Raw genomic sequence first — 26,832 nt, forward strand, 5'->3', positions numbered from 1 at the left:
TAGAAGATGAAGCGCTCCCTCCCGAAAACACTGCGTCTCTCTCCTCCGGTGGGTGGGCGTGTTTTCTTCGCACCGTGTCGCTCCTCTGTCCGGTCACTCGGGTCTGGACTGGGACTCGGACTCGGACACGCTCCGCAGCGGGAGATAATGCCTCATTCATCTTTTTAATGAGTTTTGAAGGAGAAGAACTGCGAGATGCTTCTGACGCTGCTGACGCTGCTGCTGAGCTTCAGCGGGACTGTACTGGGACAACTGGAGAACTCCAAACTTGAAGATGATGTTGATTTGGCGGACTTTGGTTTAGACATTGTAAGATTGTTAAAGGAGACGTGTTTGAGCTTTCTGTTGACAATATTTCGTCTTCTGATGATGTTTTTGTCTCCAGGCACCGCACAGGGTCCCTCGCCAGGTGAAAACTATAATAACCAAGGTAAAACAGCTGTTTCAGTTACTGAGATATTGCGTGTTTATGCATTCTTTTATGTATTATTTTGGAGGATTGGAGGGGTGGTGGGATGAAGAGCAGCCTCGTGTGGATTTAAATTATAATTGAAATTCTTTATTTCAAAATTATCAAAGATGAGAAGAAATACTTTATCTTATCGTTCTGTCTTAAATCTGTTCATTTGTCACTTTGTCTAAGAGTTGAGGATTTTGTAACAAACACTGTAATAGAATGCATGACCTACTTTTAGTTATTTAGAAGTTGATTTTGTCACTCTAAACCTCTGCGCGTTGGGCGGAACGCATAGGACTGCCAAGCGCGCAGACGTGCCAAAGCATATGTCATGGTCTGGATCTTAGCTCACGAGCACGAATTCCTCTCAGTATTGAGTCAGTGTAAATTTGGAGTTCTAGCTTTCGTTGGGATGAAAACTGAAGTGATGAATAACCATCGGTGATCACAGCAGCTCTGCGTAAAATCTTGCCAAATTTAGCCAAAGCGCCACCGGTGCATGTTTTAGTGTTGTCGTTATTACTTCTTCTTCTTTCTTTTTCTTTTTCTTTTTTTTACTTTTACTTTGTAGGAGACCAAACCTCACATCCAGGAACTCTCCATCAAGACCACGATCATCTCCCGCTACGCTTTCACCGCGGTGTACTGCTCCTTGCTCAACCGCTACCCAGCCGCTAGTGAGGGCGTCTTTCAGTTTCAAATCCCCGCTAATGCCTACATCTCCAACTTCACCATGTAAGAGCCACACAGGTCATCTTAATAGGAACAAAAACTCCCTGATGGTGGACAAAATTATTAGTTAATGACTTAATAGACTGATAAAAGGAATAAAGCTGGTGATTTAGGTTTTTAAATCTCGATTCTACACATCTTTAAATCTATATTTTCTCTGAAGCCACATAACTCTCTCCCAGCTTATTGTGAGTGATTCTGCGTTCTTGGATTTTTTGATGATTTTAAATAGACATATTCTTTCTTTTATCCTTTTAATCATCTTGCTGTCTTTCACATTGTTCTTTTAGATTGACATTGATTGGTTCTATAGATAGCAAACATAGTTGGACTTGTGATGGTCTAAATTTGGCGCTTAAGGCTCAGTTGGCAGAAGTTTCATGGGCTGTGAGATGTGGTTAAAATGTCTTACACACTAGGCATTTGGCCTATATGAAGTCCACCTGTGGCTGAAATAAAGCATCCAGACTCAACCTGAGTCAAGGTTATCAGTCAAGACTGACTGAAGCAGTTTTTGGATGTTGTGGAAGATATTTTATGTTTCCAAAAGGATTTCAGGGCTGGAAGGTTTTATGATCTTTCCATTTCTTTGCATATGTTGACAGGAAAGGGTGAGTTTTAATACACACACACACATAAATGCACCCACACACAGAGATTAGCTCACTTATATTCAGCACTGGACTCCGTAAACAGCTGAAAACATGATTTCTGCAAACAAATTCTGTCCTTTGTCCAAGAAAATCCTAGTTAAACTGTAACAATAGGTGCTCGTGAACATGAGCACTACTAATTCTCAACTTTGACCCCAACACACCAGGATCATTGGGGGGCGTGTCTATCAGAGCGAGGTCAAGCCGAAGGAGAAGAGGGTCAAACAGGAGAGAGGAAAATCTGGGACGAAGGAGCCAGGTGATGCAAGGTAAGAGAGAATGAACAGGTGTCTGTGCGTCCTCCAAATTACAGATTGATATCATCCCATCTAAAAATCCTTCTACCACTACAAGCACAAAGGGTGAACATGTGTTAGTGTGTGCGGGCACAAAGGCTGTAATGATCGTCTCTCCTCAGGGATGAATTGTGAACCAAGAAGTGACACATGGGAGAAGTGACATCATACCATTTAGAACTGTCATGCAGAAAAGTGACATTTCATTAAATGTCATTCTGTGAGTCACAGACTCTACTGTAAATAGATTAAGCAGGCAAAGAAGGACGGGACTGAAGGAAAAATGTGAGATTATTTGGAAGCAGTGAGTCCAATTTAATGATATCACCACTTGGACTGTTTGCTTTACTGCTCCACCTCTTTCAAAAAAAAAATCATCCACCTTCATTAACTGCTGTAATGCTCCTTCCCTCATCTATCTAAAGCTGCTCAGTTATTATTTCAATACATAAGGGCATGGTCAAGAAAACTTAATCTTCCCATTCATTTGAGATGCATGGCAGTTAATGTGCAACATAACAAAAAAATAGGCTAAAAGCAAATATAACTGCAGGCAGTTTCAATAAAATGTAGACAATTAGACAATTTCTAAATACCAAGTACAAGAACTCCAAAAATGTGAAAATCTGCAAGATTTCAAAACCTCGTAAACTTTAAATTAGCTCCATTTAGCAAATTCATTTCAGAGATTGCAAACTCCAAATATAATAAATCATTTAGCTTGTGCAAAGCTCCAAACATAAACCATAAACAAGTTATTGCCCCCAAAGCACACTACAGCTTTGTCTCTTTTTTTTCATATGCTATGTTTATTCTTGACTTTCTTCCAATATCATGTAACAAACAGCTGTGACTTTACAGTAATGTACTGTTTTTCATGATTACAGGAAACTTTGGTATTACAGCATGATACAGTGTTCTGTGAATGTAAAGGTTTAAGTTATTGTTATTCTGGGTTTTTAGGTTAATGGTTGTGTATCTCTGATGAATTTCTCACTGTGGAAATTGGTTGGTTGAATTTATGGTCCCCACATTTGTTTCCGGCTACACAGAGAGGGATTGTGTTAACTGACGTAGAGGATACAGGGATGCACTTGCATGTCATTCTCCAAAAAGCTGACAGTGCATAGCTCAACAGCGATGGCTTTATTTGATGGTGACTAAGAAGGAAGTGGAACAACAGCGTTCAGCACAAGCAGGAAGACATGTTAAAACAAATGTCAAAGATCAAAAAGCCCACACAAGAATATCTAGTCGACAGTTTTCATTGGTTTTAACACTTTACAAAGAAGCTTGTTGTCTGGCATGAGTAATATCTGCCTTGCATCAGGGGCTAAGCTAAAGGACCAACAGCACAAACATAAACAAGACCAGCCCACGTTATTAGTTGTTCCATATAATTTTGACACTGCACCCACGCACTGCTCCACAGCTGCAGACCTGCAAACTCTGCATAGCATCTTCAGATCACTAACTGAGCCACCATGACCGGGAGTAGTGTTTTTTATTACTATGTAATGGTGGAAGTAGAGGAAATGCATAAAAGCTGATATATTGTCATAGTTCAGGACCATTGACTGCTGATAGAGCACAACTGAATCACTAAACTGTGTGGCAATGGGGCAATTATCCATATTATACTGTAAAACTTAGATTCTATGCATCACAGTACTTTATTATTATTATTTTTTACATTGAGCTGCTGTTGTAGATTACAGTAAGCAGACTGTAAAATAACTGTTTATTGCTGCACGTCTAGCTGTCATTACTGTGCTTTAATTTAACAGGTAATTTACTGTAATTTTGCAGTTTATTCCAACTCATCCTCTTACTTTCTTTGACTGCCTCCTCTCCTCTCCAGTCCAGAGCCAGAAGTGGAGGTGTTCAGAATGGCGGCTAAAATACCTGGTCGAAACCGGGCCGTCTTCCTTCTGACATACGAGGAACTTCTACAGCGCCGGCTAGGACGCTACGAACACGTGACCAGCCTCCGGCCCATGCAGCTGGTCAGCCGCCTCAGCCTAGACGTCACCATCGTTGACCATTCCCCCATCACGGACCTGGAGGTGCTGCCGCTCCGGAACGGCAAGAGCAACGCCGCCGCCAACACTGCAACTGCTCCTAAGCCACCAAACATACCAGGTTCATAGATATTGAGTACTGTGCAAAATCTTTGGGAAGTTAAAAGTTAAAACTGTTATTTAAGTTCCAACAGCATATAGACAACACAAAACAAAAATCAAACTAATAAAGCTTAATGGCATAAAGAACTCTCGATAAATAGCAGAAAAAAATCATGTGCTTTTGTAGTCCATAAAATGTGGAGAGGTCACCAGTTTAGATTTACTGTTATAAAATCTCAGGCTCTTGATCCCTGTTAAAGCATTTCCTGTCTTTGTGCTCCAGCCAAGCCTGAGCTTCCCATCACCACTGTGATCAAAAACGAAAAGAACGTCTGCAAGATCACCTTCAGCCCCAACATCATCCAACAGGCAAAGATCACCACCAGTGGAATCCTGGGAGACTTCGTGATCCGCTATGATGTTCAAAGAGACATGGGGATCGGAGACATTCAGGTGAAAGAACATCTCAAATGTGCTTAATAAACACAGACAGGGCCAAAAGTTTGCATGAAAAAAACAACTCAGCGACAATAATTGTTATATACTACATGCGTGCTTGCAGATTTCACATCCAGCAACGTTTATCCACCCACCTGTTAGTCATTCTTTTCTCTGGCCTCCTGCCACCAGCCTCATGTCACTGCCAAACTCCTGTCTGTCTTCGGAGCAGAACTACAACTGCAACCGATCTCACTGGCTGCTGCACGTCTGTCTTTGTTTCTCAGGTTTTGAACGGCCATTTTGTCCACTACTTTGCCCCCAAAGACCTTCCTGCTGTGCCTAAGAATGTGGTGTTTGTGATCGACACCAGTGCCTCCATGTTGGGGACTAAGATAAGACAGGTATTGCAATATACCCGAAAGAAAACTATTGCATCAAACAGCAGAATACTAAAGCATTTTTTCCTTAATTTATGGCAGCTGTAAAACTACCATTAAAATGAATCTGCAGCGTGTTCAGTGATTAATGTTAGGATAATCAACAACAGAAGGAAAATAAACTGAGCAGGAACAAAAATGTAATTCAATTTACTTTAAGCCTATCAAATGTCTTTTGTACCAGTGGATGGGTTTCTGAGCAAACAATGCGACACTAACAAAGATCATGATGAAACTGAGATCTTGAGTTGGGGAATGGATGGTAAACGGAGTGGTACTTGTATGGTACTTTTCTGCCTAATCTGAGCAAATTTCTTCCTGCTCTCATTCATCCAGTCTCACAAACACATTTATAAGGTGCTTTTATCTTTACTAAAGCACTTTTATCTAACACTCATTCATACTCTGGATACTTCAACAGCCAACCCGTTCTATCACCTGAGCCATAGCCGCCTGGTGGTTAAGTTGAGTTACAGTAAGACCAAGTTGTTAAATCTAACAGACTGATTTAATTAAATGTGTCTGAAAAACTAAATACTGGTAAAAAAAAAAAAAAAATCTGACAAAACATGCAAACACACTGGTGACTGAGCACTTTGTGAAGGTTATTCATCAATATGCAAAATGTCTCATTGGCGTTGGTCCCTTGATTCATCGGCTGTGGCAATACTGGGCGTAAAGACATAAAAGTCCAATTAAAACAAGATTAACATCTCAGTCAGGAATCTCTGGTTTTGGTCTTTGTTTTTAAATTTGCTGATTTTCTTTTCTCTCACTTTTACTTTCTCTGGTTCAGATACTACATTTCTGCTTGGTTGAGTTTAGGTTGGTTAGGATTGTGCTTTGAGTTGAAACACATATATTCTTTTGCAACATTAGTCCTGCATGGTGAAAAACTACAGTGCATAAAGGCACAAACACCTTGCAGACATCTGTTTGACATCAGCAAAATTAAAAAGGGAGAAAAATGGTAGTATGGCTAGGGAAGGAAAAGGGGATGACAAAATCATGGGAGTGGTTCTTTCCATTTTGATTAGTCACTTCCTGTTGGTGTTTCTAAGGGTGCTGAATTTAGTAGGGATGGTAGAAACATGTCAAGCAACATCTAGTCAAGTACCAAGTCCTAATTTATTTTGCCTTATTTTCCACACTGCTGCCCATCAGTTTCTATGTATTTGTCAATACATTTACATTTACATGGCTATCACATTTTGATACCTAAAGATCGGCATAGCCACCATGACGTTATCCATGACGAGCGAGGGGCGGTATAAGAAATTCCCCTCTCGCCCCTGCGTGCGATCTATCCTGCAAGCTCGGGTCCTCTACCAGAGGCTGGGAGCTTGAGGGCCCTGCGCAGTATCTTAGCTGTTCCTCGGACTGCGCTCTTCTGGACAGAGATCTCTGATGTTGTTCCTGGGATCTGCTGGAGCCACTCACCTAGCTTGGGACTCACTGCACCTAGAGCACCGATTACCACGACCACTGTTACCTTCACCCTCCACATCTTCTCAAGCTCTTATCTGAGCCCTTGATATTTCTCAGGTTTCTCGTGTTTCTCGTTCCTGATGTTGCTGTCATTCGGAACCGCTACATCGATCACTACGGCCGCCTTCTTCTGTTTGTCCACCACCACTATGTCTGGTTGGTTAGCCACCACCTTTTTGTCCATCTGTATCTGGAAGTCCCACAGGATCTATATATACATATGTAAAATTCAGCCCTATTTTCTACAGTGCCCCACCTTCAAGACCTCAATCACCCTTGCAGTGATTGACTGGACCACACAAAAAATAAAAACACAGCAAGCATATTTTTTGTGTGGGTTTTGGAGTTAAATAAATAAGTAAAGACTAGAGGTCCAGAGTGTGTAAACAGGGAAATTTCTTTTCCAGTGTTAGTGTGTTTACAGCTTAGCACCTGCCTGTTTTCCAACCTGAATGTGCTTCGTTTGTGAACTGAAGGGCCCTTGAATTTTCATGTTACCAGTGAGCAGGCTTTTCCTGCTACACATTGTGAGTTTGGATTTGGACAGCTTATATTTACACTAGGCTCATAGGCTTGGTGTATTTTCACATTAGAGTGTTACCCAAAAGTTCCACCCTGGAGCAGAGGTACCAGACATGAACCCTTCTCCTAAATGAATCTGAGGAAATCTACATTTTCTGACCACTTCTCTTCCTTTATGAGGTGCTTTCCCTGTTTTAAAGTTGAATTTTAAAAGCTGCACTGGATAGGAAATGTGACACCCCCACCTCCTCACTCCCACACTGGAATATCAATATCAGAACTTTTCTTCCATCTGCTGTAGCACGATAATCCCCTCAGCCAGAGCTGATCTTTGCAGCTGCTATGAAACAGAAAAGAGGAGAGAAAGTGAAAAACAGATTTTCACTGAGAGAGAAAAGTGGAAACTGTGAGGGAGGAAGGTCAGAGCCTATGGGGTAATGGAACTTTCTGGACAACAGTACCCTCGACCCTCTGATCCCTCTCCCCACCAACAGCAGCCCCAAGTGGGCTGCAGGAACAGAACAACGAGTGTGTTTTGATGTGGCTGCACAATAGAGGTTTTTCAGTGAAGGTCAATCTGTGGTTCTGACCCCTGCAGTATACACCCCATATAGACATCTAAGAAGCTCCTCAGCAGCAAATCATATATCTCACCCACGCTCATTTTTGCAGATCTGAAGATGAGGATTCAACACGGAAAAGCAGGAAGTTTTGTCTCCAAATAACTCTTATTTCTTATTTCCCCTGTACTTAAATATGAAGAAGTAGCATGTTCTGTAAAGATCTGACAGAATATGGTTTCAAGTTTTATGGTACATTTAAATTCAATGGTTCCACATCAACAGCAAGTAGCTGAAGTTTATGTATTCATCAACTTTTATGCTCTGTCAGTCACATTTTGAGTAGATAAGACAGAAAACGTTACCACTGCAGGATAAAATGCTAATTACTTAGAATAAAGAGCTCCAAACATTCTAGTTCAAGACCTAGCAAATAGCACTTTACACATGAACTACATGTCACCACTGGAAAGTGTTCTGTCTGTAAATCCAGAAATGTCCAAAGTTTTTGTATGTATACATGTGTAGTCTTTTTATCCGTAAAGAAACGTACCACAGTGGAAACAATGACAGATTTTTTTTTTGGCAATTAAAGCAAATAAAGAAAGCAGGTAACAAACAAACCTTGTTTTCTTTCAAGGGATGATGAAAAGAAATGCTTAACAGTGATTGTTGGGATGGGGTTGGTGCTGATAGATGTTTTGAGTGTTTGCTTCCAACCCTTGCACTTTACAATACAATGAGCAGGAATGCAGGTTCAACTTAACCTAAGATAACCTAAAGCAAATACTGACACAAGCTCGAAAATAGCACAGAATTACTGTGAACATGACTGTTTCACCACGAATTCCACCTGCAAATTCAATCTGAAAGTCATCACTGTAATAAGGATAAAATAATATGTAAAATATTCAGTAGAAAAACAGAAAAGATGTGGTTTTGAATATGTAACTCAATATTATGCTCACGATCAGAAAATATAAATTAAAAACTGAAGTTTTATTTAATTTTAAATCCATAAAAAGAGAATGCTGAAAGAAACTGAAAATATTTTGATTGCCACTAAATATGAAATGGAAAAGCCAGGAAGGGCAAAGATATCAAGGAAAATCTGCCAAAATTACAAACATTAATACCTAAAGACAGGAAAAGCAAAAAGTTCTATTTAAATAGTCTGAGCGCTGCAGTAAATTATTTATTTTGAGGGTCTTTATTCTGGATGAATTCGTGAATCTTTGACAAAACAGAGACACTCAAATATCGAAGATGTTTACTGTCTTGTGATTTTTTATTTCCCGTCTCCCAGACTAAAGATGCCCTCTTCACCATCCTGAGGGACCTCCGGCCCGGCGATAACTTTAACTTTATCAGCTTCTCCAATAAGATCAAAGTTTGGCAGCCGAATCGTCTCGTGCCAGTGACCCCCCTCAATATCAGAGACGCCAAGAAGTTTATTTACATGCTGGCGCCCACTGGAGGTGAGACGGTTCGTCTTTGTCTTGTCCTTTTGAAGACTTGAAGTAAAACTGCCTTTAATAACAGCAGTGACCTTCTTTGCTGATAAACAGATGTTGTTGTAGACTTAAAGTGGGAAAAGTGAGTGTTTAATAAGGACAGTAAACATATTAAAGTTTAGCTCAGTCACTGTGTTTCCATAACCTGAGATGTAAACCTAGTGATGTCCCTTCACTGTAGGCACCAACATCGATGGCGCCATCCGGACCGGCTCGTCTCTGCTTCGAGACTACCTCTTGGGCCCTGACAGCAGCCCGAACAGCGTCTCGCTCATTATTTTCCTGACAGATGGGCGGCCCACTGTCGGAGAGATCCAGTCCGTGGCGATCCTGGGGAACACTCGCTCAGCTGTGCAGGAAAAATTCTGCATCTTCACAATTGGGATTGGTAATGATGTGGACTACCGACTGCTTGAGCGCATGGCTCTGGAAAATTGCGGGATGATGAGACGCATCAATGAGGAGGCTGACGCAAGCGCCATGCTCAAAGGGTATGGCTTTGACATGACACCTTATAGTCTACAGTTGATATTTATTTTAATGTGTCTAAAATTCGCTTAAGATTATTTGACACTATGATCTAAAACCGCTGCAAAAGGACTCTGACATGGCTTAGTGTTAGGGGGTAAGTAACTGGTCGGAAACTGGTTTGAACATGTAGTCTGGATGAGATCTAAATTAGGTGTGAGGCTAGTCTGAAGTCTGTCTTGTTGTTAAATTGAAACTATACCACAATTAGCCTGGTCTTCTTTTAGTCTGAAATTGGTCCAAAAGGTTCAACATTAAATTTGGGGAGAAGGTCTAAACTCTGAAGGTCTGATACTTGGCTTTAGTCTGGTTTTTATTTGACAGTCTGATGGCTGTCAGCCTTACACTGATCTAAAACTGGTCTAAAGGTCAACTAACACTGACTCGTTTTCAAACCAAGGAAACAAAGGAAAACTAATTTTTAACCAGTCTTTGCTGGAATTTAACTGACCTTAAACTGGTTTAAAAAGCAGGTCTGAAGCCTTTTTATGACTGTAGTCCATCTATAACTGTTGAGAATTAGTCTCTTTCTATCCAAGCTTAGACAACCCTGACCTGAATGACATGGGCATTTTATCACAAAACAACACAAAAAATTCAAGACAAACATTGAGATGTATGATTAAGTAATTCTTACTTTCAATAAACGATTACTACCCAGTGCCCTTCACCTTCATAAATTTATAATCTCATTCTTATTAAGCAATTAGCTGTCCTTAATTCCTCCCTTCTCCCACTCTGATATGCCCGTGCGTCTCTCATCGACCTATGAGGGAACCACGACCGCAAATGTGACGGTGCTGACAAAAGACGTCTTTAATCAACTCTCTCTGAGCTCTTTTTTTTCCTATCCTTGACGCATGGTCCTCTTCTCCCTCTCTCTTCCGCACTCAGACACACAAGGTGTTTGTTCAGTTGAGCAGGAATGTGTGTGTGTGTGTTGTGAAACCTGCGTCTGAGTATGTACGAGTGGTTAACAGACAGACTCCAAAGATAATAGCCCCTGATCTGCTTGAACAAACATATTCATCAGGAGGTGAGGAGGTTTGCTGTGACGTGACGACAATGACAGGCCGCAGGAACTCTGAAGTGGGGTGGCAACAGCTTAAGGAGTTAGACAAGGGAGTTTATGGCCGGAAGGTGGCTTATTTGAATAAACAAGATGAGGAAGTACACTATAAGACCTTTTTCTGACACTGATCACCTCTCTCGCGGTGACACTGAACAAGCAAATGCAGGGTTGGAAACTCTATGCACAATGTGTAAAATTATATAGTGAAAAACATGCTTGATAGAATTTTTAATGTTAGAACTGTGTTAATGTCTTAGTATTACTACTGGACTGGGCAAGCAAAACCCAGCTTTACTGCTTATCAGATGTTCTCCAATTAATAATCTAAGTTGCCAAAAAGAACACTGCACATTTAGTTGTTTGTCCAACTAATGCCCGACTGAGCTAATTTGATTGATGTCCTTTCAGCTTTTCTTTCATTCAACTGAAACTCTTCATATATTTGTGTTTCTTTCTAGGTTCTATAATGAAATCGGAACTCCTCTGCTGTCTGACATAAGAATCAACTACACGGAGAACTCCGTCCAGTACGTCACTCAGAATCTTTTCACCAACTACTTCAATGGCTCTGAGATCGTTGTTGCCGGCAAGCTCACAAACGAAAGCGCAGAATCTCTCCACGTGCAGGTCACTGCCAGTAACAACGATAAGAGCATCATACTCGAGACAGACGTACCACTGCGAAACCAGCAGATAGATACAGAGAAGCATGTGAAGTTAGCCACTGCTGCAATGGCGACGGGCGTCAGAGCCCTGGGAACTGACGCGACACAGAAATTAGGAGTCGCTTTGGGTTCGGTAGCAGAAGACTTTGTGGAACGTGTGTGGGGTTTCCTAAGCATCAAAGAGGGGCTGCGGTCACGACTGCGCAGCCAAACCAGCAAGGACAGGGAAGGCCACACTCAGCAGGCCACCAACCTGTCCATGACCTATCACTTCCTCACTCCTCTTACTAACATGGCGGTGGAGAAGCCTGAAGTCCTGACTGATGGCACCATGGCCCCGGCGCCCACCATTACGCCAGGAGCCGGTGAGGCTACCTCACCTGCCAATGAGCTGCCAGGAGACACAGATGACAGAGAGCCACAGACACCTGACAGGGACCTCAACAGCCAGGCTTTATCGCAGAGCAACACAATCGGTAAGGTAGTGGCTCGTAGGTTTGGGGATGCAGGGTGTCTGTAAAGTCTGCCTAATGAGTTCATGAGTATCTTCTTAGTTAAAAACTATAAGCAAAATCTACTCAGGAGGAGCCGGAGGGCCATAACAAAATGATCAAGACAATGAGCTAGCCCCCAAACTCTCCATACCTCAGATCTGATCAAGGAACAACCCCATCCACACAAACCCTACCCTACAACTCGCAACTCCAAAGACTGCGAATGTCCAAATGCCAGACACTACAGGACATCCCCCTGTGGACCTTGAATCCTTGTCCCAACTCATGAAAGCTGTTTTATCAGTATGGGGTAGAGTTACACAGTATTGAGCAGGTGGTTTCATGTTGTGGCTATTTATGAAACAGAAAATGAAGCAAATATAGTTACACTAGCAAACAAAAAGAAGATAAAATTTGAAAGGAATTAAAACCATTATCTCATGTATGAACATGCAGACTGTCTCTTTTCTGTCAAACCGCATTACACTAACAGTTAATCCAAACATAGTTATCGTTAAGAATTGGCATTAAGCAGTTTCTCAGGTTTGTTACTAAGACTGAATTTTCTCTTCCTTCTAGGTAAAGTTGTGAGAAGACCAACAAAGAAATCCATCACCTTCTCCAAGACATCAGGTAACTCCAGAGTTTCTGTGCTTTTCCCCTTCTTTTTGGGGGGTACTGGAAGCATATATGCAGTGATGACATGGCACCAACTTAAAAGACAGAAGAAGGGGAATGTACAGTAGACTCGCTCTACACTCTGTGTGGGCAGCCTGTAATTTGGATGTCGGCAGTGATTACACAGACAGCGAGAGGTTCACAGATTCCTCTGAACCTGACCTGAAGAGAGGAAAGAACATACAGGGTCTAATTGAAATGCCAACACAGGCACTATGTAGCATTTTAAACCTTAAGTGCTGTGTGCTAATGGAGTCTGAAAGAGGATGTTTGTGCATGTGTTACAGTAAAGAGAGGGAAGTTCATCAGAAGCAGTTAGCGAGGGCTAATAGCCCTGTCATTAGTGTTGCTCTGTCATCTCATTGCTCCCCTCTTCATCTTGGTTGGTTCTCAGGAAACTGTCGGTGACTCCAGTTGAACAAATAAACTCTAACCTAGGAGTAATACACAGACAGACACACGGATGTAAACGCATATAAAAAAATCATCCATCAGTTTGCTGTTTATTTTCTTATCCCAGAGTCATTTAATGCTGATAGATACCATACTTTAATTTACAGCTTTATTATTTATTTTCATTTTACCAGCAGCAATAATTTAGCTTGTTTTGTTTTCGCCTCATTACAAAATTGGGTCCTTGAGACACTTGCTGCAGGAAGCACCCTAAAGGCAGTTTTGAGTACTTTGGCAGGTGTTTACGGTACGTCTCTGTGTGCATGTCGACAGATGTTGTCAGCACGATATCACCAGAACTCTGCAACAAGCTGTCAAAAAGCCTTTACAAGTGTGCAGCTGAGATGGGTTTGGTAATAATACAGGATTTACGTTTGACTACTGATGGTCAAAACTTGCTGCAGCCGTAATATTAACGCAACATGACTTATTTTCTCATCTGAGCCACGGTCCTACCCCCTTCTTCTTTCATAGCTACCCATTGTTGCACAATAATTTTTTTTTCTTAAAGCACCTTTTTAATTAAAAACCCCTGAAAGGCTGATTGGTTACTGTCGTCATCCCCCTGGACGGCCGGTTGGTGTCGACACCCAAGTTTGTGAATGGGATAACTGAAGAATACTGCAACACCATAGGTGCATCTACTAAAAATCTCGGACAAGTTCAAATCTTAGTTACCTTGACCTCAAGGCCATTCCCCTCTGACCTTTTCACACAGACCTGCTGGTCACTGGATACCTTTTCTTCTTTTAGACCATTCCCTCACAGACAACAAACTATGTAACTTTTCTGTACATTTTATCAGTCTACCAGTATATCTCCGGTATCTAATTGTGTTGAAAATACTAAATATTTTTTATTGCCCTAACAGATTTATAAACCAATAATTCTTGCATGAGTGAATTGCATTTAATTGTGTTTTTCCCCCCTTAAACCCTCTCACAGCGGATGGTGACCCCCATTTTGTTGTTGAGTTCCCCCTGAGTAAACTGACCGTGTGCTTTAACATCAATGGCGAGCCTGGACACATCCTTGGCCTGGTCTCCGACCACAAACACTCTGGTAAGACTTGTGACTAAACCCTATACACCACATTCCAAATTATTATGCAAATGATATTTTTCTCAGGTTTTCCTAAATAGTCGATTCAAATGACAGTCGGCATAATTTTTGAGTCATCAACCATTAGAGTATAATTCAAATGTTACTCAACAAAACTGCCAATGAAAAGAGTATGTTTTTCAAAAATATAAAACTTAAAATGCACTGTTCCAAATTATTATGCACGCAGAGTTTCAAAACATTTTATAGGTTGTAGAGAATTGAAAATGGTCATTTGTTGAATTTGCAGCATTAGTAGATCAATTTCACTGAAATCAAAAGGTATTTCAATCAAAAACATCTTAACAGGTCAAATTACATATTAACATAGGACCCCTTATTTGATAGCAGTTTTACAATTCTTGTATCCATGGAACTTGTGAGTTTTTGGAAAGTTTCTACTTGAATGTCTTTGCAGGATGTCAGAATAGCCTCCCTGAGCTGATGTTTGGATGTGAACTGCCTCCCACCCTCGTATTTTTTTGTTTGAGGATGCTCCAAAGGTTCTCAATAAGATTGAGGTCAGGGAAGAATGGGGGTCACACCATGAGTTCCTCTCCTTTTATGCAATAGCAGCCAATGATGCAGAGGTATTCCTTGTAGCATGAGATGGTGCATTGTCTTGCATGAAGATGGTTGTGTTGCAGAAGGCACAGTTCTTCTCTTTCTACCATGGAAGAGAGTGGTCAGTCAGAAACTCCACATACTGTGCAGAGGTCATTTTCACACCTTCAGGGAGCCTAAAGGGGCCGACCAGCTCTCTCCCCATGTTTCAGGCTCAAAACATGACTCCACCACCTCCTTGCTGACGACACAGCCTTGTTGGGACATGGCGGCCGTCCACCAACCATCGACCACTGCATCCATCTGGACCATCCAGGGTTGCACTGCACTCATCAGTGAACAAGACTGTTTGAAAATTAGTCTTCATATAGTTCTGGGCCCACTGCAGCCATTTCTGCTTGTGAGCATTGGCTAGGGGTGGCCGAATAGAAGGTATATGCACAACTACAAGTCTCTGTAGGATCCTACACCTTGATGTTTGCAGCGCTCCAGAGGCACCAGCAGCTTCAAATATCTGTTTGCTGCTTTGTAATGGCCTTTTAGCAGCTGCTCTCTTAATCTGATGTATTTGTCTGGCAGAAACCTTCATCATTGTGCCTTTATCTGCACAAGCCCGTGTGTGCTCTGACTCAGCCACAAATCTCTTAACATTATGGTGATCACGCTTAAGTTTTCGTGAAATATCTAAGGTTTTCATTACATGTCCAAGGCATTTAACTATTTCACGCTTTTCAGCAGCAGAGAGATCATTTTTCTTTCCTATATTGCTTGAAAATGCTGGTCTGCTTAATAATGTGGAACATCCTTCTTTAGTAGTTTTTCCTTTAATTGGGCTCACCTGCCAAACTAATGATCATAGATGTCCGAGATTGATTTCAGTGATACAAAGAGTCCCGAGACACAATTCCATCCATGGGTTTAATTGAAAAACAACTTATTTAATTTTTATGACACTTGCACAAATTGCATAATAATTTGGAACGCGGTGTAAAGGCACCAAAAATCATTTATGCCTTTAATAAAACATACATGTTCGGTGTTCTCAGGTGTGACGGTCAACGGTAAGCTCATCGGCGCCCCGGCACCACCGGGCAGTCACAAGCAGCAGCGTACTTACTTCAGCACTATCACCATTGTGGTGGATAAACCCCAACGCGCCTACATCGAGGTGACACCTAAGAAGGTTATTTTGGATGGACGGGACCGCATTGTTCTGCCCTGCCACTCTACTGTGTCTGTGGACAGTGGAGCGCTGTCTGTGGCCATTGTGGGAAATTCGAATGTGACCGTGACGGTCGGTGGGAACATCAGCTTTGTGATCCTGCTGCATCAGTACAAAAACCCGGCGCCCTACCAGAGAGACCATCTGGGGTTCTACATTGGAAACAACAAGGGGCTGTCGCACAACTGCCACGGTCTGCTAGGTGAGTGTTGAAGGAGTATTCATCTGTAAAATCCTGTTGATCTGAAAACTCTAATCAATAAATACTAAAGCACTGTTCTCAACCTCTGGAGGCTGGAGCACTGACTTAAGTGAATATATGAATATTTGGTTAAGTAACTATATATGAAATGATTATTTATTATTCACAAAATCCATGCATTTTTACATTGATCGGTCAGGAACAACTTTATAAAGTAGCTGTCTAAAATGGAGTAGGTTCTCTTGGGTTGCATAATACAACTCCAATCTGTTGGAGCATGGACAGGGGATCTCCATCAGTGTCCCCGAGGTCCACCACCGGCTTGTTGTCAGTTTGGATGTTAGAGGTAGTGGGGTGCGGCCTCTGGACAACAGGCGTGTTTGACCAAACTCTGGGGATGTGGGGGATTTAGCGACTGAATCGATGCCTTGGGCTCTTGGCCATGTTCTGAGTCATTCTTAGGGGTTTTTGTATTAGGGCTACTGTCCAGGGTGTGCTTGGTGCATAGTACATGTCAAAGCCTTGTATGAATGCTGAGACACAAGGCTTCCCAGGAGAACACTGGATTATAATGGACAAGGGGTCACCAAAATCAAGAGGAATTATCCTTTGAGCATAGTCAGGTAAAGCCAGAAATGTTCTCACTAAAACTGGAAGTGATTTTGCATTAAGAAGCTACACACTTGGAAGCTACTTGCCGGGTTAGATCACTGCACTTGCGCCACTATACAAAGTTTCGAGTAAAAAAGGTCACATTTTGAGAAAAGGATAATAGTACGTCTAATTTAAGTATTTAATTACAAACTAAGCTTTAGATAGCTACACTTTAATCTGGGCTAATCTGGCAGAGTGATTCCGAGATTTGAAAAAACCTGGCTTTATCTGAGTTATATGGAGCTACATTGTTGCAAATTGTGAATAAATGCAGATTTGTCAGAGAATATATTGTAATAAGATCCATCATCAGCAGGAAATTAACTGACTGGCCTAAAAAAGGCTTAAAATAACCCCCTTTTTCTTTTTTTAAATTTCCTTTCAGGTCAGTTCCTGTATGAGGAAGTAGGATTGGCAGAGCTTCCTGCACAGGGAGAGACAAAGCCCTCACTGGTCCTGAAGGTGAAGAACCGCTCAGTGCCCGTTGTTCAGAAAAGTAGGAGGATCTACAGCGGCACACAGAGTGTGGACTGCTGGTTCGCCAGGAATAACGCAGCCAAGCTGATAGACGGAGAGTACAAAGACTATTTGATGTCACACATGTTTGACACAGGAGACTGGCCACATGGGACAAACCGGGTGTGAGATGAGCACAAAGAACTATAGCTTCAGCATTTAATTACCTGACTAAACTCCTTTTAAAGATAATTATCACATCCAAAAAGACCTAAAAGCCTCCACACATTACGTTTTTTTCCTACTTTCAGGTCCCTTCTGAATATATTTTTATTATTTCTGATGAAAGTTAAAGGTTTTATTATACAATTTCTTATTTTTTACATTAATTATATAATAAAAAATGTAAATAAAATAATGAAAACTAGAAAAATTTTAACGCTGCTTTCTGATATCACCTTTTGCACACATGTAAACTTAAAGCTGTAAATCACACCTGTTTACCACTGAGAACAACCCCACCAACTAACCCTTTGTCCTACTGCTGATGAATACATGTAAACCTAACACACCCTTACATACAGCACCTTGTCATCAGGTGGAGGTCACAGGGCTCCAGGCCACACCCACACAGGTGTGCTCTGGCCAGGTCTCACTCAGGTTGTCTGTCATCGTGCTGCAGCGCCCGGGCTGCCACAGGAATTCAACACCGAACACGAGTTCATGTGTCAATCATCTTTAATCATAACACAGAGTAAATACATTCGTAAGAAGCGCTGAGGCAGCTCACGGCCTGTGCATGACAACTCAGATCATGCTGTACCATGTCATCCACAGGATTACAACTTTGTTTATTAAGAAAAAAAAGAGAAAGAAATACAAAATACAATATTACAGACAGTACATATCAAACTGTAGACCTTTGAAATTATAGATGTAAACCATGTAGGCAGGAATACTTTGAGGATAAAGTAACACACATCCATCACTTGACCCGTTTACCACCTTTATCTGGCGAAGACTCAAAACTCTCACACCTTTTCACTAACCTTCCTATTCAATGCATTTACCACAGATTGGACCACTATATAGAGTTACAGTTTTCATAACTGAATAAATAAAAATTTGCAAAAGTTTAACACACAGCTGCTGCATCATCACACTGTAGTGTAACATAAAGGCCTCCTATAGGAGACAAAAAAAAAGTCTGAAGTGTTACAAGATGTTCTATTGTTATTGTTAAAAAGTGCCTAAAAACTACCTGATAATTCAATTTTAAGCTTGACTGATGCTTCTGCATTAAATCTACGACATAGACATTTATCCTACTCCATGTAATTCTCCGGAAGTGCAACTACTCGATTGAGCAGCTTGTTAGTAATATGACGTATTGGAGCAAACATAATGCTCGTGTGAAATATGAAATATAAGTTGTTACTTTATCTGGCTTGCTCACAATGCTAAACCGCCACCAATGCACCACATACAGTTTTCTTATTTCCATAGCTTTAATAATTGCTGCATAGTACCGTCTGTCTTCTTTGCAAATGTTTGAAGTAAATCAACCCCCCCCCCCCCCCCAAAAAAAAAAAAAACAGACTGTTTATAAAAGATGGGTGTAGCCTTCAGGTGTGAAAAGTGAAGCCAGTGCAGAAGCACTTTGAGCCTCCATTCTCTCTAATGGCCAGCAGGAAGCAACTGTTAAAGTTGTCAAAAGGAGCCATGTTGTATAGAAGTCTATGAGGAAAAATGATCCAACTTCTTCAGCCTGAGGGACACTGACTTAGTACCTGGAGCCTGACTCGCAGTCACTGGTTGTCAGGGAAAAATAAGTACTCCTAGATCAGGTACTAATAGTTGCTGGAAGGCTGCTGGCTACGGAAGTATGATTCCTCAATCGGTTGACGAGCAGCTGCTTGCCGTCACTGAAAAGCTCCTTGTGATGGCTTTGATTACTAGCAGATTGCTGTGGTTGCCTAAAGTTTGTGTGTAAGATGTCAACTCGTCTGTAAAGAGATGTGAAAGTAAACCGGAAACACAGAAGATTTACCTTCAAATTGAAAGTTAATCCTTTTCAAACATGTTGGATTCAGTCTTAAGGTAAAAAAAAAAAATTACAGTAAAAGGCTGTGCTTAGCAAGTGTTTGTAGACAAAACAGTGTCTTCCATGCAAACTAAAGGCGACTGCAGCAATCTCTTATCAAACAGACTTCCGCAACTTCCGGTAACCACTCACCAAAGTGTCAGGGAGTGCACATTCACCAGCCTGTGTGACTTACTTGACCTGTGAACTCTGTAAAGATATTTCTAATGGGTCTCAATTGCTAATTTAAAGCATGCTTCACTACAGCATGGTATTCATTCTCTTTATATATAAAGACAAAGAGGGGGAAGTGTAAGTGTATGTATACTTTTACTAAATCACTTGTGTAACCTTTAATGTAGTAAAAGATCATCTGAAGAGTATTCATCCAAATAAGGTCAAAACCAGTTTCAAAATGGCCAAACGTGAGGCTTTAAAACAGTGGCTACATCTGTCTTTTATGTAGTTTAGGATTAGGATGCAACAGCTAGCTCTGATGTTAAATTGCTAGTTCACAGTGGTATACTTTTATTTAATATACATCATGTTCATTTTTTTAAACGATGGCCTCATTTAGAGTAAAACAGACAACATCTTTTATATACAGTCTATGGAAGGAAAGCAACACAATGACGGCTGCTGTTTCGGTGGTGCAATGTCAGAGCAAGGTTTTCCATAGATTAAACGCAGGAGTATAAATCAAGCTTAAGAGGTGTTGGTGGTGTATTTCATCAGCCACATTATCCACATGTTGAAAGTGCAGCAGCCAAAGTACTGACGTGTGCGGTTCAACAGAAAAACAAAAAAAAAACAAAAAAATCCCACTGATCACCCTTTTACCTTAAAGTAAACAGCCGGAGGGAGAACGTGCAGGAATGACTATAATTACACCTTAAATAAAAAGGTGGATTCAAAGTGATTATATTTGAGTATAACCTTAGAGAGCACTTTTATATATATAGTGTATACTTTCTTTCTCCTCTTTGGAATATGACACTCGATAAATGACTCTCTTTAGAGAAACAACATTTCCAAAAGTCCCTGGAGTTGAGAGAAGACAGATTAATTTTAGTCTTTGTCATTACCACCCATAGATTTTGCCCTGTGGGCACCGCGCTCCTTAATGATCTCTCCCCACACACGTGGCGTGTTCAGCTGTGGTTTCTCTGATGTTCTCTTGCAGTAAACGGAGGCAGCAAGGTGAGAGGATAAAGACTTTCTAATTCCCAAAACGCTACGTGATGCACGGTGCATGCATATACTGAGTCGACCTCCAGTTCTAAGTGTTCTAACCTTCGATGCGGAAGAAGGCAGCTAAAGGTATTCACATTCACAGGTTATACGACCTTAAATTGTGCCTTTGCTTGCAAAGAAGCTGATATTAAGACTGACGACAGTCTGAGAAGACGTGGATGGAAGTTTGTTTTTCTTATTTATGCTGTTATGTGTTGTGTGTGGGGACAGTCGATAATTGAGGACACGTCACCTGGGTTTACACCGCCACCCAGCTTGGTCTCAGTGGTCCACCTGAGTACTGCACATAGGGGACCGGTTCATCCTCCGCCGGCTCCTCCTCCCCCTCTGAAGCCTCCTCTGTGTCTGTCTCAGCTGACAGCAGGACCTGAGAGAGGGGGATTTTGTTAGCCACCAGAGCTTAAAGTAGAGCAGCACTAACTATAAGCTAAAGACAAAGAACAGATGACTCATTTTCAGCTGTAGTGTGTGTTTAGACTTTGTGTCCTAGGCAAAAAGCTGGGAAATCTCTCAGCTCTGGATTCCCAGTCCACAGTGGAAAAATACCCCTGTTTATTTGCAGCTTTGAAGACACTCTCCAGAAGCAGGAGGAATTCAACTCTCTAAGGAGCAGAATTCCACAACTATTAGACATTTAAAGTACTAAAAAAGTTCCATATGTTTCTTTAAAATAGGGTTTGACATGTGGAAAATCTGTTAAAAGGGTGAGCTTAGAGATTAGTAAAGAGTAATATTGGAATAAAAGAGTAGGAGCGTGCATGTTTGATCCTTTCCAACCTTAACCAGGTAGTTTCAGTGCCTAAATCTATCCAAACAGCAAAAGAAAATGAAGATTAAGCGTGAAAGAAAACATTAATTAAGTGTAAAGGACTTCTGGAAAAGAGGGAAATATCTAAACTACGAACAGATGGTGAAATACTCACTGAGCTCAAACTGCCATGAGAATGTGCTTTTGCAACTTTACTGTTGCAAAAGTCAGAGTAGTCCCAAATTCTACAGAAGGGCAAACAGCCAAAGTTAACATCAACTTTTTAAATGTTCATCGGTTTGTGAGTATGAATCAAACAGGTGTTCCCCAAGGGACAATTTCAAGCCATTAAACCTCCAGCTGTGTTTGACCAGAGCTTTGATCCCTGTAGCTGATGTGGAAAACTGGGAACCCACATTAAATAGAATGTACAATGCAGCAGGTGTAACTGAATCACTGTCAGTTAAGCATAAGTTAGGACTTTAAGCTTTGGTAAATGTGGGGATTTCATCATTTCAAGGCTTTCACACATGCTATGTGCCTTCTTAGGTGCCTTTAAGGCCCTGTGAACTGATTTATTGCTAATGGTTCACTCACACAAGAGTAAATATAAGACTGTGAACGCCCTTGTGACCAGGCGAAATTTGAAGTGAATACTTTTGACTTTTTATGGCCGATTCCACGTACTGATCATACAGAGATTGAGTTTGTTGCACACATTATTTCTGTGCAACTACGTTTGAACACAGGCGATTGTACAGGTTGCCTTTGACCTGTCAGCCTGTCTCCAAACTTGTATAGACTGCAACCACTGTCAGATATATTGTCAAAGGTTAACAAACATCTTATTTAAGTCAAAGGCTACGTCCACACGTACCCGGGTATTTTTGAAAACGCAGATTTTCCTATGCGTTTGCACTTTTCGTCCACACGTAAACTGCGTTTTCGGTCACTGAAAACTGAGATTTTTAAAAACTCCGGCCAGGGTGGATATTTTTGAAAACTCCGTTTTTGCATTTACTGTGGACGAGAAAAACAGAGAAAACGGAGAAAACGCAGCGTCAAAGGTGTGCACCTTTTTTGACGTCACACTGTGCGCCACGTTATTGTTTTGGTGAAATGAATTTCTACAATACTGTTCCTGTTAATTGTACTCTTTGCAGTGTTTAAATGCTTACATATACACACACAGTTACTGTCCCTCCACACATAAGACTTGGTTCTGCTTCTGCCCCATCTTTGTTTACTTTTTCCCACCGAGGCTTCTAGACTTCTGATTGGCCAACATTTCTGCACGGTTAGGAATATATCGCCACCTGTTGCTTTGGCATGTTCCTAGCAGCGTTTTCCTTCATTTCTGCCTTTACGTGTGGACGGGATTATTTTTTAAAACGAAAACGGAAAATCTCCGTTTTCAAAAATACCCGTGTACGTGTGGACGTAGCCAAAGTCAAAAAGACTTTATTTATCCCCAAGGGGCAATTAAGATAGATGATACCTTGCCGACCATACATACAATACACAAACATCACATTGGGGAGACAGGTCAGGCTAGGTAGCACTGGCCGGTCGACCACACGAACAGCGACCCGAACCGGAACCATAGAAAATGCACGACATGAGGAAAGACGAGGATTTCCAACACATGGTAATCAATCAAGCGCACCTCATCTGCACCGCGCTCAGGACAAAAGCACAGAGACACAGGATTTGTGTCTCTGGATTTGAACCCAGGACCTTCTTGCTGTGTAACAGTACTAAAACTGAGCATCCATGCGGACTTCTGTATTTGTAGCGCTGCAGCTATACTCTCGTTAAACTCATGTTAAACTCTTGTTAAACTTCTTCTATAACAGTCAGTCTAACTAACCACAACAACAGCATTGTGGCTCTAACTCCACTAAGAGCTCATCCAGATCAATGCCCGTCTTTCTGCTGTCCTCCTCCGCTCAGCTTTCCATAACATCAGCATGATGAAACAAATTATAAATGTCACTTTTATTCTTGGTATGAAGGCTTGATTTATGTCTCCTTGGCAGACGACCAGGGAAAAGAAAAGAAGAGGGAGGGATAAACACTCTCATCACATTGCACACAAGGGTCACGCACCCCAGCAGTCATTCGCCCTCAAGTCTGTGAGTTCAGCCTTTCCTTAGAGGAAAAGAAGAAGATCAGAAGCTTCTATGCCTGGTATGAATTACTACAAGAAACCTCTTCCAACTTTGTCAGACTAGACAAACCAGCATTCAACCACGCACACACGAAAAGCCTGCTTGTGTGGGCTTTCTCTTGATCAAGTGGCATCCAATAAAAGGCTTTTTCTGCATGTTATTACCCTTTATTCCTTTCCCTTTATTTTTTCTGTGTAATACAGACAAAGGGTAAGAAACCCATTTAAATATCAATAATCCTATAACTCTTTTTAAATGTCTGCTGAGGTTTTAATTCTATACGCAAAACCACACGCAAACATTTTCATTACGGGAGTCTGAAACTTCGACAACCAACTATAATCAAGCTAAAATCGCCTAATTCAACAGCACTGATGAAAGCTCGAGAGAAAAGTCTGACTCAGTGTTTCTTGGACTAAATTTATGGGTTTGGATCCTCATTAGATCAAGCGTAAAGAGAAAAACAACAGGTGCAGTTCACACCCAGCGAGACAGCGTTGGTACATTAACACTCATTTCTACACACGATGAAAGACTTTTCTTCAAAAAGGAAAGGCATTCAGCTTTCACATGGCATGGTTGGATCTGTCTTGGTTAATAGTCCCAGAGGGTGTTTGATGGGAACAAAGATTTTTCAGGGTTATTTCCTTTTTGGAACAAAACATTTATAATAATAACAACAATAAAAAAAACCATCAATGAGTCACTTCCAGAACTCACACGAGTCTGTCAGATTCCTCCAGGGATTTAATTTAACTGATGGCTGAATAAAAATACTGAGATTTTGACCCTGTGTGGACTAAAAATTCAAAATTCAAACCCTAAAATTTGAAATCAAATGTAATATTGAACAATATCATATTATCTGTGTATTCTTTTTAACTTTTAAATAACTGTTTGGCTTCTATATGAACACTAAAGAAAACTAATGGCTTCATATTATCAAAATTACAATTACATACAGCAAGTGAAATGCCTGCAGACTCTAAAACACTTTTGCAATGAGGTCTTACCACAAAAAACCAAAAACAAATTACTGAAAATAGTAAAGAAACAAAGCAGTGGGCCCTTGGAGTAAAAGAATAGAAAATGATGTTTTTGTTTTTTGCTTTTTTAATAAATATCTGTGACTGGCTGTGGTTTTATCTGTACAAAGATAAAGAACAGTATGGTGCTATTTTAATGAAAAGATCCAACCATATGACGGTAACCAAATGATACTCTGGTATTTTTCCCCTTTTAAATCTTGATGGCGTTCATCAGCTGGAGCTAAAACGCTGATAATTTACTGTCACTGCTACAAACTATAAACCCACAAATATAACTGTGTGGGTAATATAGCACCGGTACGTCAAATATTGACTCAATTCACAAAAGGCAAAAAGGCAAAGGCTCTAGTGGAGAAAATACAAAAAAAAGTGCTTCTACTAATTACAGTTCAATTGAAATACTTTCAATTGTTTTTCCTACAGAAGTGATATTTTATCACAATAATAACAGCTGCTATTAAACTGGTAAGTGATATTATTAAAACACTAGTTTTAATAGTCAGCTTGGCAGACAGACACAGAAATTCTGACTTCCTTGTCAAATACGTCCACTCTGCTGGGTCTTCCTCCTCCTACCTGTCTGTAAGACAAGGGGAGCCCCAGGGTTCCATACTAGGCCCACTGCTGTTCTCATGTGTAACTATAAAACAATGTTTACGAGTGACAACAGGCAAATGCTGCATTCTTATTTCAGCAGACACATATATGGTCTATCTGCTTCAGCAGCATTAGCCTTTAAATTCTTACAGTCGGGTTTTGATGTCGTTTAGTCCAAGCTTGAATTAAATGGGCACAAATCCAGTTTGATTGTAATGTGATGTTTTTACACAGCAACAGTTACTCTCACCCTTGACTCCTCACTGTCCACCCACGGCAGAGATTCGGGCTTCTTCACCGAGCTGTCGGACGAGTCGTCCAGACTCTTCATTGTCTTATACTTCCTCATCATCAAGCTGTCCACCACCCAGAACATGATAGACTACAGGGGGAGACAGAGACACCACAAGGTGGTACGTACAAAGCAGTCAAAAACTGTCCTGATTAGTTTCACTTTCTCATCATGAAAACAGAACTTACGTTGACTATGAAGGGCACGATAAGCATGACGAGGGCCAGCTCCAGCTGAGGGTTAGCTATGTAGCTCAGCAACACCTCCTGTAACTGGAACAGAAGATGAAAACTGATTAATAATAACAATGGATGGTTGAAGGAGTTTTAAATAAATTGAGACCGTCAAACAACGACAATTGTTGCTATGACGAAGGCTAATTTTACAACACAAATATTCTCAATGTTACAAAAACAAACTTTCTTTGAAACAGACTTCATGTTTACACTGGGATCAGGAGAAGTCATTTTTTCACCATCTTCCTTGTTTATGTTTCTTGGTCAAAAGTTCTTAAGTGGCAAAGTTTGTTTCTCATGAACTTTATATTTCTGATTTTTTTATTTATTTATTTATTTATTTATTGCATATTTCTAGGAAAAAAAAATCACAAGGATTTCATAAGTTTCAAAAACTTCTTTTGGCAAATAAATACTTTTATATTCTCTCCCATATTTGCCTCAAAGACAAACCAAACAATGCCAGATGTATATGAAAATGTCTAGTCTGGTTAACCTGACAAGATCGAAAAGGTATTCAGATTCAAACTAAATTGTGATTCTTCTAGGATGAGATCACAGCTTGGTCAGTTGTATTGGATTAAGTACAGTATAAGACTGGCTAAACCTCGCTGAAGTCTTGGCTGTGCCATGGTGTAAAAAGTGGAAATCGTTTCCTCTTCCTAAATGTATTATAATGTCAAAGGATTAGCGCACAATGAGTTGTAAAATCTTCTTACTTTGGACCATCCGGGGACAAGCAGCACCAGGCTGATGACACCTTTCTCTAGCACCATAATGAGCATGTAGACGCCACACTGGCCCAGCCATGCTGCTGCCTGGGGGGGGTCACCTAGAGGAACAAGGAGGGGGAAAAAAATTAATGAGACTTCATTTGCACTTCATCTGTTAACGTCACGGGCTTAAAGTTCCACGCTTTTATTCCTGAACCCTAATAAATGTCCATCCTGAGTTTCGACATCCAACTTTCGTGGTATCTGGAAGGCAGTATGTGTGCCTGAGATGACCACTTTATGACATCATCCAGAGCCAAAGTGGGGGGGAAACTGTTAGAAACAGGGTGTTTAGAAAAGTCTGAAACCTAAGCTCT

General features: G+C 40.9%; 2 protein-coding genes across 3 annotated transcripts in view; one reads left to right on the forward strand and one right to left on the reverse strand.

Annotated features, from left to right (window-relative positions):
* itih5 (inter-alpha-trypsin inhibitor heavy chain 5) lies at positions 1 to 18,888 on the forward strand. Its single transcript, XM_085137552.1, has 14 exons — positions 1 to 309; positions 386 to 430; positions 1,029 to 1,192; positions 2,010 to 2,111; positions 4,000 to 4,280; positions 4,545 to 4,714; positions 4,987 to 5,103; positions 9,016 to 9,187; positions 9,405 to 9,714; positions 11,282 to 11,964; positions 12,562 to 12,615; positions 14,059 to 14,175; positions 15,825 to 16,202; positions 17,242 to 18,888. The coding sequence occupies exons 1-14, from the start codon at positions 196 to 198 to the stop codon at positions 17,499 to 17,501; spliced, it is 2,967 nt and encodes a 988-aa protein (XP_084993678.1). The 5' UTR covers positions 1 to 195; the 3' UTR covers positions 17,502 to 18,888.
* tmem110l (transmembrane protein 110, like) overlaps positions 9,567 to 26,832 on the reverse strand; it is a 23,597-nt gene continuing 6,331 nt past the window's right edge. The window contains exons 5-9 of one of the 2 annotated variants that reach the window (XM_085137556.1): positions 26,462 to 26,574; positions 25,695 to 25,778; positions 25,465 to 25,596; positions 20,882 to 21,016; positions 9,567 to 13,094 (exon numbers count right to left, since the gene is read on the reverse strand). In XM_085137556.1, coding sequence (XP_084993682.1) covers positions 20,888 to 21,016; positions 25,465 to 25,596; positions 25,695 to 25,778; positions 26,462 to 26,574 — 458 coding nt within the window. In that variant the 3' untranslated portion in view covers positions 9,567 to 13,094; positions 20,882 to 20,887. Of the gene's footprint in view, positions 13,095 to 14,240; positions 18,049 to 20,881; positions 21,017 to 25,464; positions 25,597 to 25,694; positions 25,779 to 26,461; positions 26,575 to 26,832 lie in introns of those variants that run through there. The other variant, XM_085137555.1, reaches the window with a different exon arrangement.

This window comes from Neolamprologus multifasciatus, chromosome 17 (genome assembly GCF_963576455.1).
Source record: "Neolamprologus multifasciatus chromosome 17, fNeoMul1.2, whole genome shotgun sequence".
NCBI classification, from domain to species: Eukaryota; Metazoa; Chordata; class Actinopteri; order Cichliformes; family Cichlidae; genus Neolamprologus; species Neolamprologus multifasciatus.